General features: G+C 46.5%; 1 protein-coding gene across 1 annotated transcript in view; it reads right to left on the bottom strand.

Annotated features, from left to right (window-relative positions):
• ERBB4 (erb-b2 receptor tyrosine kinase 4) overlaps positions 1-18,146 on the bottom strand; it is a 1,957,545-nt gene extending 1,939,399 nt beyond the window's left edge. Inside the window, exon 1 of the mRNA XM_069225651.1 lies at positions 17,450-18,146. Within this exon, the coding sequence (XP_069081752.1) occupies positions 17,450-17,588 (139 nt within the window). The 5' untranslated portion in view covers positions 17,589-18,146. The remainder of the gene's footprint in view (positions 1-17,449) is intronic.
• Positions 18,147-20,000: the final 1,854 nt, after the last annotated feature.

The following is a 20,000-nucleotide window of genomic DNA, read 5'->3' as shown; positions in this document are numbered from 1 at the left end:
CCGGCTCCGAATGGAGCCGGCGGAGTGGAAGGGGTGCGACGGGTGCAGTTGCACCCATCGCGATTTTCAGTGTCTGCATGGCAGACACTGAAAATCTTTGTGGGGCCCTGTTACGGGGGCCCCTGCAGTGCCCATGCCATTGGCATGGGCACTGCAGGGGCCCCCAGGGGCCCCACGACACCCCATACCGCCATGCTGTTCCTGGCGGCCAAAACCGCCAGGAACAGGATGGCGGTATGGGGGTCGGAATCCCCATGGCGGCGCAGGCAGCGGGAAACCGGCGGTACACCGCCGGTTTTCGGTTTCTGACTGCGGCTGTACCGCCGCGGTCAGAATGCCCATGGGAGCACCGCCAGCCTGTTGGCGGAGCTCCCGCGGTCGTTGGCCCTGGCGGATTTTACCGCCAGGGTCAGAATGACCCCAAATGTGCTTGAACGTGGCTGTGGAATGAAATATGTGAGGAGCACCGTCAATAAGTTGAAATTATGTATTTTACAACATTTACATGCCATCAAGAATAAAGATTTTACTTATATAGTAGCCAAATACATTTTGAAAACACATAATGAAAATTCAAAAGAACTAAGATATGACAGAATTCAACAAGTGATAAAGAAAGCCCCGAGATGGTGATTTAGAACTATCACTGAGAAGATCTGAATCGACGTGGATCATTGTAATGGGAACAGAAAACCCTTGGGGATTGAATTCTGATGCTGAACTTCATGTCCACTTGTAGACTCTTTAAGGCTTAAGGTCTCATATGATACTCCTTATGCGGACACTGAATGACATATGTTACCAGTTGTATCTCTTCCTTGATTAAGATGCTCCTGTTTTTTTAAAATATTTATTGAGACACGCTGTAGTAGGATACTTTTGTATAGACAGATTTTGTTAGATGCTTCTTGAGGAAGTACGTAGTGATGTGATGCCTGCTAGTCACAATTTTATGGCTTAGGAACTTGCATTTTGAACAAGTGTTGCCCCTGGAAACCATCAATGAACCTCCATGGTCACTTGCAGAAATGACCATTATAGCTAATAATGTGTTTGGGAATTTTGATGTGTATAATTTCTGCAGTTGGTGATTTTAAGGCAAAGTGTTTACCAGGTAAATAGCTTAGAACTTTATAGCCTCTATCAATGCACCTTACTTTATTGCACTGTATTTGGCATTTTACAGCATGTTATAATACACTTTGTCAAACTGTACTGTATTTGAAATGAACTACGAAAATTGAAGATGGGCACTTCAGAGGTTTTGTTGAAATGAAGACCTAGAGATTAGGAGTGATCTTTGAGTAAGCCAATCTCCTTAGAGTTTCAGCCGATACACTTTATGCAACTATAGTGTAATTGTAATCGCCCCCAAAACCTGGAACTCCCTCCCCACCAACCTCCGCAAAACCAAAGACCTCCTGCTCTTCAGAAAAAACCTCAAGACATGGTTGTTCGAACAGTGACCCCACCCCCCCTGACCTCCCAAGCACCTTGAGACCCTCACGGGTGAGTAGCGCGCTGTAAAAATATCTTTGATTGATTGATTGGAATGGAGACCTGCCCTTAGGTGCCCCTTTGGTCATTATTGCACTTTGCTAGCTGGGTAATATGCACTTCATGGAAATTTACTCTATATAGAACAGGGTAAAGGCACATGAACTTTAGATCAAGCAAAAATTATGGGATCCCATTGAGTGTACATATTGAAGTTTGGATGATAGAATTAATCAGAAAAGTTGCCCTTTTGCTTTGTGTATGGTAGACTCTTCAATTAATTCAATCCGGCTCTTGTATGTGGTGGGGCACCTTACAGATTTGGTAAAATCAATAGAGAATGTGACCAAAGTGAAATGGTAATGTACCAGTATGAGGGAAAGATGACTGGTGATCTCCCAGGTTTTATTATAATATGAGGGTAATGTGGTACTTTACATATATTTAAAAAGTGCTGTTACGTTGCTGAAAGGAAAGAGTTAAGTTTCACAATTGACATCTCTGGTATAGTGGGTGGGAATACGTGACTAACGTATCATCTGTAAGAGAATGCTCATGGCTGTGATAGAATTGAAATAGGTGACGTGTAGAGAATTATAAATATTGGGTACTTTACTCAGACAAGTTGACATTTGTTACTCTGTGCCATCTGGAAATGTTAACCATAGTCAGCCACATGTCCCCCTCCTCAAGAAAAATAAAAATGTGTCTTCCCCCGGGCCCTGACCCAGGTCAAGGGGCTTTAAAAAACAGCAGGAACCCCCACCTGTTTTATTTTGCTGCAGATTTTCCATGAAGTTGTGGAAACATTTATAATTTTTAAAAAAAGGTTTTTGGCCCCAGATGGGGTCCCTCTGGGACCTCACCACCAGGCTTTGGAGGGGGGGGGGGGGGGGCAGGAAATCCGTAACCATCTCCCTTGTGTCTTTTTATTTTTTTAGGACTCAGGACTGAGTCCCGAGTCCTAAGATGGCGGCTACCACTTCCTTGTTGATGTGGTGGCAGCCAATTAGATCTCAGCAGGAGATCTGTTGGATCCAAGTAGAATCCACATCCCTAGATATGCAATGTTTTTGAGCACTAATTGCTTAAAAAAATATTGAATGGATTTACATCAAATTACAAAAAGCAGTCTTTCTGGAGCAAGATCTAGCTTGCTGCCAAATTTGGTGTAATTTGGTCAGTGGTAGTTCAGCGGTTTGGAATGTAGCAGTGTCTAAAGTTCGTAAGGAAAAATATTGGAGAAATGTGTCGTATGTCTAAAAATTTACACCGCCCAGGAAATTAGTAAATAAGGGGAATTTGTTTAATTCCCTGTAAAAAGAAAACATTAAAGGTATGTCTAGGTGAAATGTCTGTTACACCTGCATAACTTAGTTTATTTCTTTTTATATTTCAGGTTATGCAAAATTCACAAAAATTTACCACATTGAATAATTTTACGTCTGTTTAGGTAAACACCTTATTGAAGGAGTCGCAGATTAAAGTTAGTAAGCAAAAGGCAAGTAATTATGATTTACAGCATTTTTGTTTTTCTCTTAACTTTAGCACAAAATGCATTCTTATGCCCATTTTGGATGTGGGGATATATTTTGCACTAAAATGTAGTGCTAAATGCTAGATTTGCACTTTGTATGATTTTTTCCAAAATATTATGGGCGTACACAAAACACAATTACGCAAAATTTGCACACCCCTGATTAAGGGTATGACTCTTAAAACCTGGTAAAGGCAAACAGTGCAAAATAATGTTTTTATTAAATACTGCCTGTCCCCGACTCATGCTTTGATAAAGCCCACAGGAAAGCCAGTAGACCTGGGCTTAGGCTTAGGGCATCCTTGTATCAGGATGATCTCTCTTTAAATCCTGTTATGCTGCTTGAATGAGATAAGGCACCACAACAGGGAAGTCTAAAGGATGTAGGCTCTGTACAAAATCTAATTTACAAGAGGCAGTCAATGGAATAGTGAGCATTTACATTTTAACTAACGTACCATTTACTCCTAATGACTTCTCTAAATCTAAGATGCATTTGCTTTGGAGAAATGTGCCCAGCCACCAAGACAGTAGATGAAAATCTAGGATTGTCATGCCAGGCATTTGAACAGACACACAGACAGGTCCAAAAGGCAATCAGACAGTGCCCAAAGAACTAGTCTGACAGGCCAGTGTTCCAGCCGTTTTTTTAGCATTTTGTGGGTCTGTTTTATGGCCAGGTGGGACTGTTTTTACCCTTGATTTCTCTGACATCACCACAAATATTGCCTACAACAAGCACAAGTATATGCAGTGTCCTATACCTTGCAAAATACCCATACCCCCTGTCTTCAAGTTCAATTCTAGCCTTATTTGTCATTGTGGGCCACTATTTTAGCTACTAGGTTCGATGATACAGGCCACTTGTGTTTTGAGTTCTGGGCATATTTTTTTGCCCCAGTCTGACCCTGGACATATGGTCATCCTATCCATGGTGCAAGGCACGGTGGGATAATCTAAGTACTGAGATTGTGTGGTAATGAGTCTTAATACTGGCGTGAAAACCGAGTGAAGAGGCCTGCAAGATGAATATATCGTGAGGATCGGAGTGTGCTATGGGGCAATCAGGCAGTGCTGTAAGGGCTAGTATTACAGGTCAGAATCTATACCTTTTTTAGGGTCGAGCCTGCGTTGCATGCGCTCGCGCATGCGTATCGCAGCGAAACGCTTTAGTTATTAGAAAAGGGCTTGGAGCCCTGTCGACCTCACGTCAGTGTGTTTGATTGGTTCGTGGGCTTGCCTAGTAAAATCTGCTTGCTTTCATTAGTCGAAGGCATGCCCACGTCATGCCTTTTCCGGTGGTTAGCCCTCCTCGAGCGCAGCGACCAAGTACAGAAAACATGCGAGGCTCGCTGTTTTCTCTCGGATCGTGGACTACTTTTTCTCTATTTTCCTAGCGCAATTTCGCTAGGCAGAAGTCGAGCGCTTTACATGGTTAATTTCACTTTTTCGGGTTACGTAAATAAAAGCACTTTTGCCGATAGATGAAAAGTCGGGTTAGGGGTTTACAACGCAATCAGCTCTAACATGAGCAAACGCGAGACCTGTTGCATTGCAAATGCTTGTTTACGGTTTCTGAGCCTGTTTTGTGGCCCGCTGGGCCTTAGCACAAACAGTGCAGGCAGTGTGCTCAAATGAATGCACTCTTCCATATTTTTCAAATCAATTATACAGTGTATCTTTACAAGTTCACACCTGCCTCAATTTTCAAACATGGGCTGTAGCTACCCGATTAGCTAATTGGGGGCCACTTTTATTTTGCTGACTAGGTAGTAGACGTTCTGCCAAATGCGTTTATGTGAAGATGACCAAGAATTTTTTTAAGGCTATGGGTAAATCGACAAACCACCTTAAAGCATACAAGAGGTAATGTCACAACTAGGGATGTGTGCAATTTACCTTCACGCAATTACGCAAAATACCTGTGAAATTATATTTGTGCTACATTTTAGCACAAAATGCATCCGTATGTATTTTTAAGCAAGGACAAATTTTGTGCAAAAATACAAAAGCACGGCAAACATCGGTCTCTCTTATTCTGTTGTTCTGGTACATTTTCGGTAATTTTTTACCACAAATCGAGCATTCACTGTCAAGTTTTACCATGAATCGTGTGTAAATACGCGATGTGGTGTTATGACATAATTTTCAGAAATTTGCATAACAGAGATTAGACGAAATTCCCAAAGTTATGCGAATTATGCCTGCATAATTTTCGTTTCTTCCAGGTCTAGTCATGCCTTCCCATACCACACATGGCCAGATTCACAAAGAGACTGGGAAAAGGCATACATTTTCTTCTAGGTATTATTCCTATATTTTAAGCAAATGTTCGACTTTGGTGAGTTTCACAAAGAATCGTTGGGGAAATCCTAGAAATCTATTACCAATAAAATACGGGGGTTCACTCTCCAAATTCTGCATGCATAGCCAAGGAAGATAACTACTGGTAAATGGATTGTGAACATCCACAAAGTTCTGAGTTATTGGGGGAGTTCATTTACTCATGAAATGTGCCCCTTCCTGAAAGGCTATTCTTGAGTTTTCCAATGCAGAAACCCCACATTGCAAAATTTCCACTTTCAAACATACACATAGCAAAGAATCAATTCCACTCATCCTGATTTTGTGGTGCGGTAAGTCGATTTTTTCCATGTAAATTACTGTGTTTGGACATGGTGGTGTGCCAAAGCTTTTTATAGCACACTTAGGTGCATGTAACTACCATTCGCATCCTATGTAGGAATTTCCGCTGCTTAATGAGGTAAACGGTCCCAATTTCTAAGAAAGTGAGAGTGACAAAAACTGAGAAAAAAATGACTTCCAAATATTTGGTCATTAAAACGTACTCTAGTATTCCCAGGGAATCTTTGGGAAAATAGCTAGTTTAGTCATCTGTAGTTTAAATTGTTGTGAAGATAATATCACCAAAGTCTTAGAGTTATTGTGTAGCATAGTGACTATCAAGGGAAAGGTATAAAGGTATAAAAGTAGCATCTGGGAGGAGGAGAGGGTAGTAGGGGCACTCAGGGCCAGCATGTTTTCTGAGTTTTGCAAGGCACTATAAACACGATTTTCCTGCTAAATGTTTCTCTTTGGGTGAATGACCATAAAATAGGTCCGATTTCTGATAATGAGTGTGGCATTTTCTAGATGAGGATTTAACTTCGGTTACTAAAAAATGCTGGTAGTTTTTTCAAAGACCCTCGCAAAGAGGCAGCACAGGCTTTTAAAAACAAAGGAAAATAGCAATATATTGAAAGTGGAATGAACTAGATGTTTATGATGAAAATCGTCAGTAAAAAAGTGCGTGAAAGAAATGCATTTTAAAAAGTTTAGAAGACTTGTAGAAATGCACATAATTGAAAGTCTGCTAAATCTCTCTCAGATTTGCCCTTTAATTGTTAGTCTCAGGCTATGTTTCAAGGCAGGCGCCTTGCTGTGGGCTTTCAGAAAGCATTACATTCTTGGTCTTTCTCTGAAACCGATAGTGTGACAGAACGAAACAGGGTTCCTCTAAACTTTCTTTGACTGAAGCTCACATCACAAACCTTGGTGATATTCATTTTTATTTGTGTATTCCAGAGCAGTAAATCACATAAAATATCAGTATAAACTAAATATAACAGAAACAGAGCAACAGGGTTATACGTGTGAGAACATGTCGGATCACTTTTCAGACAGTCAACCAAATCAGATGTGCCCCCCTCACCCACACTGCCCCTTCCCACTGTTCCTGCCTTAATGAGACAGACTGAGACCCAACTTGTGTCTGTTAGAGCGACGTTACTCAAAGTACGGCCCGCGGGCCGCCAGCGGCCCCACGGACATACCTTGGCAGCCCGCGGAGACGTACAACAAACGCCATATGATAATGGCCGCTGTATGTAAACATAGAAGAGGGCCGCGGGAGCATGCGCAACAGTGGTTTCTTTGCGCATGCTCCCGCGGCCCTCCTCTATGTTTACGTACGGCGGCCATTATTTATGGCGTTTCCGTGACGATCCTGGAAGCCAAAGCCCCATAAAAGTCAGCGCTTGCAGCTAACTTTTACAGGGCTTTGTCGTCTGCTTCCTGTCACCGGCTCCACGTCTGCTGCCCGCCTGCCTGCCTGCCGTTCTACATTTGTGGCATCTTTACAGTGCTTTGAGTCAGGTAACGCTCTTTGGTTATTTATTTGTTTTTAATGTAGTGTGTGTGTTACTGGGGTAGGGGTGAGAGTAGATTGTGCTGTGTGTGTGCGCTGTGTGTGTGTGTTACTAGGGTAGGGGTGAGAGCAGATGGCGCTGTGTGTGTTACTGGAGTAGGGGTGAGAGCAGATGGCGCTGTGTGTGTGCGCTGTGTGTGTGTAGGGGTGAGAGCAGATTGCGCTGTGTGTGTGTGCGCTGTGTGTGTGTTACTGGGGTAGGCGTGAGAGCAGATGGCACTGTGTGTGTTACTGGGGTAGGGGTGAGAGCAGATGGCGCTGTGTGTGTGCGCTCTGTGTGTGTTACTGGGGTTGGGGTGAGAGCAGATTGCACTGTGGGTGTGCGCTGTGTGTGTGTTACTGGGCTAGGGGTGAGAGCAGATGGCGCTGTGGGTGTTACTGGGGTAGGGGTGAGAGCAGATGGCGCTGTGTGTGTGTGCGCGCTGTGTGTGTGTTACTGGGGTAGGGGTGAGAGCAGATGGCGCTGTGTGTGTGCACTGTGTGTGTGTTACTGGGGTAGGGGTGAGAGCAGATTGCGCTGTGTGTGTGTTACTGGGGTAGGGGTGAGGGCAGATGGCGCTGTGTGTGTTACTGGGGTAGGGGTGAGAGCAGATCGCGCTGTGTGTGCACGCTGTGTGTGTGTTACTGGGGTAGGGGTGAGAGCAGATGGCGCTGTGTGTGTGTTACTGGGGTCGGGGTGAGAGCAGATGGCGCTGTGTGTGTGTTACTGGGGTAGGGGTGAGAGCAGATGGCGCTGTGTGTGTGCGCGCTGTGTGTGTGTTACTGGGGTAGGGGTGAGAGCAGAAGGCGCTGTGTGTGTGCGCTGTCTGTGTGTTACTGGGGTAGGGGTGAGAGCAGATGGCGCTGTGTGCAGATGGCGGTACCTTAAGATTACTATTGTCTGATAATAAAAAAAAAATTCAAAATGTCCTCATTGTAAGTTTGTAGTTATACCTGGATTCAAAATGCAGCATTGTTTAGCAATGTTTTGAAAAAGGGGGCGGGATGGTTGTTCCCCCTCTAAGACCCGCCACCCCCACTGTCACTTCAGTGCGGCCCTCGGCCGCAAACCATACTGCAATTTTGGCCCCCGAGAAAAAGTTTGTGAGTACCTATGTGTTAGAGGCTACAAACATCGCAGGTCCTATTTTATTCCGTTTGTAACCAACTTAAAAAAAACTTTTCAATCACAGCACAACTCAAAAATTCTACCTGACTTTACAATGCTACACATGTTTTAAAGAGAGCTTTATATCCAATCACGTAGCCCCTCTACCACCCAGGCAACTAGCTTTTGTGAGCCCATCGCTGGACTGTCCCTGGATCACCCCTGTCCATTTTGAGGTTATTACTCGTGTGACCTGAAAAATCCCTTCCAGCCATGAACTCACCCTTCCCCAATATGACAAAAGGCAACTGCAATGCTTGATCAAACCTAGAAGGCAAATGAAAGGTTCAAAATAACAGCCCGAAAACAGCGAGAACAATCGCAACCTCCGTAGAAACAAACAGGAAATTATTTTCAGCTCCCCAACCCCCAAAAAAGACAAGGTGGGTGGGCAAGAAGGATTTCAGACTGCAGGGAGGTGCTGGGTGGTCCCCTCTGTGAGATGCGGTGGTGAAAGAAAAGACTGAGCCCCGATCTAGCCATCTTTTTAAAAACGCCCCCATGGCCCCTCCCACCACTGCAATCACAATATCCGTGACATTGACAGGGCCGTGATAATACAGTGCAGTGGGCCATACCCCCAAACCACAGGCAATCTACATATGGCCTGCCACACCATAAAATGGCCTCTGCTCCCATTGTGGCCGCACATCGTCCCATCAAGGATGAGCGTTGTGGCAAAACCTGCACCCCATTTGAACGTTATGTAATTAATAAGAATAAAAAGCAACATCAAAAACTGGATTTTTGGTGCACAACATTGCCTAAAAACTCATAGTTCATTGTCCTGGTTTAGCCTTGTGTCCATAAAGTGCACATTATCTTAATGTCATATGGAAAATGTAAAGCTTTATATGGGCTGTACGAGACCAGTAAACACTGTACAAATTTGAATAATGCACAAATACAATAATGACTAAAGGGGATGATTGGGCCTGTGTAGGACAGGCACTGCCTTGTAAACACATACCAACACACATAAACCTCAAACCACGGTCAAAGTTGCAAAAACAAATCATCCTGCTAGAATCCTGGCTATCTCAGAAGATGACAGTCTTGATGTTCTTTTGACCTTTTGTTTTTTTGATTAAATGATAGGTGCTTTTTGGAGATAAAGGATTAAAACAACAATAGATTCTGTACTTACACCATGTTCATCATAGATACTTATTACCTAATCAGAACCTCCACTGAAAAAAATTATACCGTGTAAATCTGGCATGTAATTTGATTTCTAGAAATTAGGCCGCTTCAGAAAAATCACCTGTGCCATTTACTTTCGGCATTAAAAGATGTGTAGAAAGCCATGCTTTCAATGTGGCAAGATGACAAAAAATGAAAGGGTTTTTGTTCTCACAGCAGAGAAGTTATTTCTTCATGAAAATTAAGCGGCACCTGGGAGCACAAGGGACTGTTACAGGCATCAAAGGATTTTTGATGGGAAGTCTTAGCTGTAAAATGAATACTAATTATAATAATGACCGTAATTTACCCATTCTAATTACTGAAGATCACAATGTTTCAGTTTGCTTATATAGAAAAAGCTTTCACATTTGCACACCTATCTGTTAGTACAGTTGCAAATATGCCTTGCCCAAGTGCCCTCCTATGATTCATTTTACAGGCACCTGCGCACTCACATGATGCCGAGGTGCCTCCTGACTGAGAGCATGCGCTAGAATGCATGTGTGTACCAGTTTTCCACTTCGAGGTCACAAAAAGCGAGGCTGCTTAATCTGTAAGTATACAGTCCAGCCAGTGATCAACTTATCTTCCGCCAGCAGAAAGCCGAGGCTGTCTATACCCAATGGAATGCCTCACAAAGGCTCAATAGATGTTCGTGATGAAAGAGGTAGGTCCATCCGTCGAACGTTAGAAAAGGCATTCCTCTCCCGGCTGTCCTGGTCAGAGGGATAAAGGGATTGGCTCGCTCTGGGGAATGATGAGTCTTCTGTAAAGAGAGATTTAGCGCGAGAGTCTGTGCTATGGGGATGCACCAGTGACACGGGATCGATGACTCGTCACTTCCTTTTAGAAATAAATCTGGGCAATGTACAATTGTCCACTCGGCCAACCATATCAGACTCATCAGCAAGCGAGGATGGGAAGTGCAGGGACAGCTAGCAGAAGCAGGCTTTAGAGAAATTAAACATATAAATTAGAGCGGAGAATAGAAATTGTCTTCAAGCAAGCGGACAGAAAAAAGAAAAAATGCTGCCTGTGATTGGAGGAGTAGAGAATGAGCAACGTAATGGAAACAGAGGGCACCCTAAATAAAGGAAAACAGTGTCTTGGGGTACTAGTGCCATTGACGCTCAATTTAAAAGAACTTTTAAGAATGTCAATTCTTCTAGGCCTACTTAAGAAGCAAAAAGAGCAGGACAAAGAAAGATCATTACAACCTCAGAAATGTTACTATAAAAACAAACTGACATACTAATATATATACATATTTATATCAGTTTCCAAAATGTCAGAGTGGTATGAAGAATAAAGTATTTAGGGGCGTCACGCTTAGGGCACTGTGCAGTAACTCTGTTAGTTAAGCAGGGTCTGGTAGTGTGTGAAACTGCACCCAGCCATAACAGTGCTCCACTGTTCGGTGCAGGGCGCAGCGATGACACACAAACTTGGCCCAAACCAATGCATCGCTCTGAAAACAGCAGCACCAGTCACAGGCTGCCCCCGACAACACTGACAGAGCCTTCCCTGTGGTCCCACGGCATCGCATCAAAGTCAGAGAGGGGCTCAGAGCTGCGCCTCCGGAGACACGAGCTGTGCAGCTAAACGAGTGCCCGCGCGTGGAATATGCCTCAGTCACACATTGATCGGCACAATGTATATTTACAATTTAGTGGCCGCCACAAACTGCAACATACAGAAGGACCTGTGCGTCTGCGGGCCTCGCTGGCACATTCTTGAACACGTAAAAGTAAAGGCCTGCACCATACGCCAGTGCGGGCAGAGCAGACTAGGGCAGTGCATGTGTCAAGAATACAGCGAGGGTCTTGTGGAGTTCAGCTTGATAGAGAGCCAGGGCAATAGGTTGGGAGAGTCAAGGTTCACTTTGGGGTTCAAGTGCTTTGACACGGATTGTACAATTGGTCATGTGTCTTATGTGTGCACAGGGAATTGTACAATGCAATAGGGCTTTCATGCCAGGTATTGAGAAAATGCAAATGCTGACAACTAAGGTGACACCATCGAAGTGAAAACACACCATGTTATCAAACTCAACACACTGTAATGTACCTATTTAGAAAAACATAAACCGAAAATACCCTCGGCAAAGAAGACAAGGGCCATATTATTAGAATGTGGATTAGGGGGTAGGTGCACAGCCCCTTTGCACCAAACTCGTTATATTTCCTCTGTATCAGGAGGGTTAAATGGTGCCTTCGGGGTCTCAAAATGGAATACAAATATTCATGCCATTTTGGGGCAGCGATGCTTGGTGACTGACTGAGTCAAGGGAGATGAGGAACCTCCTAAAACTGCAGCCACCCCTTTCCGTCAGCTGGGATGGCGGGGCGCGGGAGTTGCTCGAGCTCACTTCCAACACATGCCCCCCCCCCCCCCACACACACACACACACCACGCAGACCAGTAAACAATGCGCACCCCTTCTGTTTCTCCAGAAATTAGCATCTCCAAAACATGCCCCATCCCCTGGACTCCAAGCGTGTCTAATAACGCGAGAAGCAGATTGTCTCCCCTCGTTTCCTTAATTTGTTTCATCTAAAAGCAATTCACTCAACATCTTGTCGCCCTCTGGCAGCTCAGTTTACTTATCCGCACTTAATTTCTCATTTGGCCCAAAACAAGCTCAGCACGCTGCTCTCGTCTGCGAAAGGGAAGAGATGGAGTGCCGGTGTAGCGCCGAGAAGCGCACAGCACATCGTGGTTTCTCGCTTTCCACAAAAGAAGTGATATTCACACACTAGGGAGATGCCTGCGTGTGCAGAGCGAGGCCTGTGCGGTGACCATCGCTTTACACCCTCAGCACCCTTTGCACACATCACTGCTGTTGTCGTGAGCAGGACAGGCACAGATCTCGAGACAAACAGCCAGGTTCGGGCTCGCACAGAGGAGGAAGCGCTCGTGCTGGGAGCCGGACTGACCTCCCTCCACAGGGAGGGGTGGGAGCACCTCCAGCTGCCTCCTCTGCTCACTGTAATCCTGCGCCGAGTCTCCGTGCTCTGCGGGTCTCTTCATACCGATGCCCGTTGGCCGGGGAGACGGTGACTGACACCGAGACAACCCCCAGCGGGCCGGCTGCTAGAAATTGCTATCAGCTAAGCATACAAGGCGGGCCGAAGAGCCTTCCCAGCCGGTCACCGAGCACAGCGCGGGCGGGGAGGTAAATATGGAAGCGGTGGGATTTACAGGGTGGGGGGAAGGGGGCAGGGTAGCGGAGGTCAGCACTCATTTCACTCGGTGAATGAAGACACTTGGTATTTCAAACCATAAAACTACAGAAATAGCTAGCGCTCTACAGCGCCGAGTCGACGGTTCGCTACAAGCGGAGCAGACTTCTTTCTCGCTATGTCGAATCCTGGCCAAGCAAAACTCAGCCACACATCGCTTGTTCCGTCTGGAGTGAAGCACACAGGGCTGTTCTGACATGAGGGTCTGCACAACCACGGAAGCGCAGCCCCGCGCTTTTAGGGGTGTATCTGAATATCAAACACATAAGTATTGCGCCACAAAAATATCGTGATACAAAATAACTACACAAATACTGCGAGGATAAGCAGAGATGTGCTATTCTTAGTGCCACACCTACCAACCCTGAAGAATCAACAATGTACTTATACTTGACTGTAATCAGTGTATAATATATATATATATATATATATTTATATATACAGCAGCATTGATAACGGGGCTAGTTCCAGATCTGACATTCTCCAATAGGACCATGATCCATGAGTATCTGTGGTGTAGGTTTCATGCTGGAATAGTTCACTGCAGGGCGTCCAACGCAGGCCCAGGAGTTTCAGATCCATACTTTCTTTTCAGGATATCCACTATGTAATTGTGTCCATTTAGATTTAATCGATGTAAAGCTACAGATTGGTTTTGGTTGAATATTCTCTGATATCACCACTAACCTGGTCCACTTGAACATACGTTGTACATCCATGCGTTACTGAACAGGCAGAGTTCTGTTATCACCGACACCACTTAATGCCTCACTGCCCCACCTCTGCAGGGATATATTGCCGACGTATGCCAGGTCAAATGTTGGCAACCACTGCAATGTCTATGGGTTACTGGATGCCTCCTTAGAATGCCACGTTGCCTTGCCTGACTCTTTAAGACTACTTGCACTGGGTGAAAAATTGACAGAGACTCGTACCATCCAGTAGCGCGACCATCTCTCAATCTATGTAGCAACATTAATGTAGCATCTATGAGAAAGGCAGTCCAAATCTACTGAAAAATAAGTGAGACCTTACAGAAACATTCTCAAAATATTGCAGGAGAATCATAAGAACTATTTGGAAATAAGGGTGAAAAACATTATTTATTAAATCAATGATAAGCGTACATTGGCCTGAGCTTGCGGCATTCATTGTCAACGTTATTCCATATTTAGGAAGCAAACTAATTGGAATAAACGGAAATTAGTTATTAGTTAATACGTGGCTTGGGCTGGCATCTTCCATGCAACGAATCACTATGCAAGTGCCGCTTCTGCACAGGCCATGCTGTAACCCAGCTCATCTGGTGTTAAAATCAATGAGTCCGTGAGTACCAGCAAGAGCATAGCTCTCAGCGTGCAGCAGGTGCAGTGGCACCGGCGCCTGGGGAGTCTTATGAAAGCCAGTGATTGATTTGTTTTACTGCCCAAGAAGCACTCAGCTGAACCATTTGCATTGACTGTGCTTGTGCCAGTGGTGCCCTTGATGCACCACAGTACCTGTAATATTGCTAGTTTAAATTAATAACGGTCACCTTGGCTCCTCCATACCTTCTTATGTTTCTACACACTTTCTGAAGTCAGTAATTCCAGGGGTTGGTTCCAAATTGTACAAATTTGTGCAAAAAAAAAAAACCCACAAAATGTCCACAAATTCGGCCTAATCCTACCCATTACCTACAGCACAGAACACAAGGGTGTGCCTAGAAGGCGTGTTAACGATCAATAGCAGGGAGACCTTAAAAAAGCCAAGCTTGGTGCTGTTTAAAAAGTACAAAACGTCAGGTGTGCATTGTCTCAGGCCCATGTTTCAAAAGGTAAATATGTATTATCGTGCCAACGTTGTGCTGCTCAGGTGTCTGGTATGTGCTGTGTGCACTGCACATAGGACCTCCTCCACAGGCCTGAGCAAGGGAAGGGTCTGTCCAGTGATGATTGGGACACAGCTGTCATTGTGTCAGTCTAAAGCTGCAAGGCCACCTGCCATTTAAGACGTCATACCAAGCTGTAAGTAGAAAGGAGCGGGTCAGAAGACTAAGGCCGCACTGACAGATTTGAAAACCATGTCACAAATGTCAGACAACATACCTACATTCGAAAACAGCCTTTCCACAGTCGAAGGCAGTTTATGATGCTCAAATGTAGTCTTCTGGGAAGAATCAAAAACTCACAATTTTAAAGTGCGCCCAAAAACATAAAGTCTCTTTTACCATTGATTTTGTATAACCTTTGGTTGTTACGCTGTTCCATTCCCTCTAGTAGCATGAGTAATGTTCCATTGACCATGTGGCTATGTCAGCGCTAAACAAAACATAATTTCTTATTTATTTAGGTTCTTTACAAAACACAGAATGTGTTCTTGCAATAGGTTTGAAGCATTGCTAAAAAAATATGTAAAGTAGCATGTCAAAAGACTACAACAGCACAGTTCCCTGAAAGGCAACAGGTTAAACGTTTTAAACAGAATTGTAAGTCTAAGGCACCATTCCCACGATCCAAAGCCTCGTGCACATACTGCATTTCATGCTCAAAGTAGACCATCATGTCAAATGGTCTATCTAGTACAACACTATTACAGTCAAATGTCCTATGGCAGGCTATGGTCGAAGAGAGCAGAAGCAGATCAAAGACAGCATGATAACAACCTAAGGGCGCCTACCAAATAAGCAAGACACTGATAGTTGTGCCTGGACTACTTTTCCCAGATTTGCCTGCAATGAAAGTACGAATGGGTGCGCGGCCTGGCACGCGATGGCATTCACCGCTGTTCCTCTACTCCAGAAGCAAACTGCAGGAGCACCTAGTGCAGCAGCTTCCCCAGTCCAACATGACAAAAGCAACCCCTGCAAACCCAGCCCTGGCTTCACCGCCGCCAAAACTCCAAGGGCGTGCACCCTCCCACTGAGGGATCGTGTTTGCACCATAACCCCCGCTGCAGAAGCAAACACTGTGAGGAATACGTTAAGCAGGGACTGGTGGGTCTCACGTTACGGGGTCCAGGGTCCACCATTTCCCAGATCATGATGCACTGCCCACAACCTAATGCCCGTTGCAACGAATAACGACATTGGCACAAAATCAAGCTCCAGGCGGCTACGTTAATGGGTTTCTGGAACGTGAAAGTGTTTATCCAGCCAAAGCATCGTGGAGCTGTGTGTATATTGACCAAGGGTGATGCTGCGAGAGTTGTTTTACTTCCCCTGTCTGAGTGAACGGGTTGGTGGTTGAGGCTCCATCCAGTGGCAGAACCATCAAAAGCCAGTATAGGCAATAACAGACCCGCTTCGGCCCAGGGTACAACAAAGCATGCCCGTGCGAAACTCCATCGCTCCCTCATAAAGGGAACGCGCTCGAAAGTGTGGATTGAGCCGCTGGCACTGCTGATGCCCAAATGCAGAAGTGCCTATGAGTGGACCGTACCAGCACTTAACTCCAGTAAGAAAAAAATTATCACCTACTGTAGTGAGTAAAAAGTATGTAGTTGTCACCCGCTGCTCCGCAGCGGCTTGGGCTACACAAATACCAAGTGGCACCCCGTTATAGCGGCGAAGAGCCTGCAACTTCAGTTCTAGCAATAGCCAGTGGTCACGTTTTGTTAGAGAACTGTCAACTGTGCACAACTGTTGTGGTAGTTACAGTGGTACTAGGTAGTTAGCACTAGGTGTGCCCACCAGCAGCGAGTGCCCAGTGCGCACCAGGTGAAACGGCACTGCCCAGTGCCCATCTTCCAGAACCACTCTGACCTCTATGCTCTGCAGCGGATGGCAGTTCCCTGTGTTTGCCACCGGTATGCAAATGGCTGATCTAGCCCTCCATGACACAGTATGGTGCACCGATTACAATACCCGCCCTCAATTCAGGAATTGCCGTCGGGCACCGCTTCCTAAAGGAGAGGCCAGTGTCCTCTCTCTAACAATGCACACCCCCCCCCCCCCCCCCCCCCCGGCACGACAAAGTTAGCAGCGAGTAACACCCTGTACAGAACTACCCATTGTCCCGTTGAAACAAAATGCAGCCAATGTACAGCGAGGGCCAGTGTGCGTCGCTCGTTATGGTGGTGCTATGCCAGTGGCAGCGGAGTCACGGCATCCTCCGCCTCTCAGGGCAGCAGTGCCAAGTGAGTTTTTACATAGCTCAGTCGTGCCTAGAGTGCACCCTCGTACGAGGCAGCGCTCAATCAGCCTCACTGTAAAGAACTCAATGTGCCCCCGCCCCCCCCCCCCCCCCCCCACACACCACCGCCAAAAAATGGACAGTCTGGCATAGTACGTCCGCCTTCCGTTCAGAAATACTTTGTGTGTATATGTTGGCTCATCGGTGGCCACACTGACGCGAAATCAATGATACAACAGTACTCCTCCTGATCAGTGTAGAGTGACACCCCCCGCCCCCAATACACACACTCCTCACAATGGGTAGTATTGCAGTGCCCGTTACCCCACTGTGTTTTAGGGGTGGCCAGTGGGCACCTTCTTGTTGTCTTCTAAAGCCTAGAGCCCCAGTTTCTTTTGGAGGGAAAGACCAGGGCACTTTCACGTACGCGCGGAGACACTAGCGAGCGCTCCGGATCAACAGCCGCGCTAGGGCACTGCCCGGACCGCAACCAATAAGAGGCCAGGAAAGCAAGAGACTTACCTGATTGGGCGTCGGCAGGCGGAACCGACCCTGTGGCCCACATCACGATCAGGAGCGCCTGTAGCAGGTGGCGGAGCCCGGCCTGCGGCCCCATGCTGGTCCTGGCGAGGAGGGTCACGAAGGGTAAAGGTCTCCACATGCAAGTCACAGCTCCCGGGTCTTCAGCTTCCAGCGCGGGCGGCGCCCTGCACCGGCTTCATTCCCGAACCTGCCACGGGAAAACAATCCTCAGACAGGTGCCCCGCTCCCGGCGGCTGCCACTGACTCCGCGGGCGCACAGTCTCCCCTGTGGTGCCCCCTGGAGACTGGTCTTTTTAGGTGGGTGCAAAAACTCCACAACTGCTCCCTAGGCGGTTAAGGCTCCTCGTGCGGTCTCCTAAGCCCCTCCGGTGGGTCTAGTTTCCAAAACGAGCTGCGTCTCCCAGGGGTGAGTTAAGTGCCAGCCAGTGTGTCACTTGTTCCCTTTAGAGGTGCCCCCTCTTTCGGTCTCCCGTGAACGGCGTGGTATGCTGAGATTTACTTCATGCCTGCCCTATGTTGCCGCCTCCGAGGGACTTTCTTCTTACAAGCGTTCCTGGTTCTCGGTGGGGGCGGTTTACACTGTTTGCTCCTGTCTCGCCGGTTGCACTGTCCCTGTTTTACCCCTGGTCAGCGTTCCCAAATCATTCCTTTACACTCTGCTTGCTCAGGAGCGACTGAAGCTCTCACAACCCCGCCCGCTCCCCCCCGCGGACTAGGACACGCCCACAGACACCCTTCCCCTGTCCCCATTGGGTGCCTTATGTCTAGACTCCGCTCATTTCTGGTAAGTCCTCAAACCCCATTGGCTCCGCGCACTCAGCGAGGAAGAATGACAGTTCCGCTGGAGGCTCGAGCTTCTGAAGGCACCTGTCAGATCGCTGGGCGCGTGGAGATGCTGGACGGTTTCGCAAAGCGCTCCAGTTGTCTGGACAAACCGCGGGACGTAAACATAGCAGCACGTGCGGCGAAGATGGATGAGGGGGTTGTTTTTCCTGGCCGCGGGCTGTGATTTTATAAGTCTCTGTGCAGGGTTTAATTGTTCATGCAAAGGTGGAAAACCACGTGTGTGAAAGGAATGAGCTTCGAGTCCGTGCGCTTGCCAGGTCCAAGCACAGGTGTAGATTATGAAGCCGCAAACACCCCACACGTGCAGTGAAAAAAGCGTGGCGTCGTGTGCTATTGGAACTGCAGAGCCAGGTAGAACAGCGCACTCATTGTTATTTTGTTGTGTGTATGTTTTTTTTTTTTTTTTTACATAATGCTGCACTCGTTGCGTTTAGAAGGGTTAAATGAAAATTGCAAGTGTTAAAATGGGGGTAAATACGCTTGGTGTAACATCAATTGCCTGACACGGGGCACGTTGATGATTCTTCTGCTGTGCAATGGGCGAGGAGTGTGACCATGTGCTTCTAATGTACTGTATGAGAAGCCTGACCCATGTGCGCTTGAGCCCCATCATCTATTTGCACAGGTTGGTATAACGTAGTCGCTAACTGCACATCAGCTGCAGTGGCACCGGAGCCGACACCAAGGCCTCTGAGGAGCCTCCTTTTTCGCTTACTCTTTTTCCTAGCAAACGTGGGCCGAGAAGCCCAGTTTCCTAGCCCCATGACTCCTGTGGTCTGTAACCTCAGGTGTGCACGACAGGTTCAATACTTTAATTAGGCTTCAAGTGCAAGGCGAACTCTGGCCTGTAGCTCTAAGACCTGCTCTGACTCAGCGCCGAGTCGAGGGCCTGCTTTTTTCTGTTAGAGGAGCCTTAACTCTAAAGTTCATCGTACATATTGTTCGCAGTTCTCCGAGTTAACGAAGGAAATTCAGACAGCATCAGTTGGAAACAATGAGCAGACATTGGCCCTGTTTCATTCTTGTTCTCTCTAAAATTGGCGAATTCGCGTCGATAGATTCTGAGTTATGTGTGAACTGCAGGCACCTCAAAAGCTAAAATATGGCGCTGGGCAAGATGGTGACCCACCACAGCGCTTCCCTGACGTATTCCACACAGGGCACAGGAGGGGGGCGCGCGCGCGCGCACACACACACACACACACACACACGTGTTTGCAACCTTTTACGTTTATCCAGAATTCCCATAATAAGAGGGAATAAAGCAGGTAATCGTTACATTCTATACACGTTATAGAAAAAGCCACGGTGTGCACGAGTACACCATGCATACCTCAGACGAAGGGACCAGCATTTTGTCAAAAAGCGATTAAGTGAGCAGAGTGTAAACTCTTGCACAAACCATTGCACGGGCTTCTCACAGGCACCTAACCAAAGACGGAGGGGAAAGCCACGCGGTATGCCACCAGACCCCATGTCCTGAGGCATTTATAGTGGGTGCACGGAGCTTACCCTTAATGACAAAATGCATGTCTGTCATATGCATAACATAGCTGCAGAAACACAAATAAAATGTAAGTGCCCTGAGTCATTGACAGGCGGCGCAACCTGTTCATGTTCTGGCCTCGAGGATTACTAAGCTTGTTGAGTAATGTAAGGTTGTCTCTGCTATTTAGCCCCCGTC

This window comes from Pleurodeles waltl, chromosome 3_1, assembly GCF_031143425.1.
Source record: "Pleurodeles waltl isolate 20211129_DDA chromosome 3_1, aPleWal1.hap1.20221129, whole genome shotgun sequence".
Lineage (NCBI taxonomy): Eukaryota > Metazoa > Chordata > Amphibia > Caudata > Salamandridae > Pleurodeles > Pleurodeles waltl.
The sequence above is the reverse complement of the archived record's forward strand: the minus strand, read 5'-3'. Positions and strand labels throughout refer to the sequence as shown.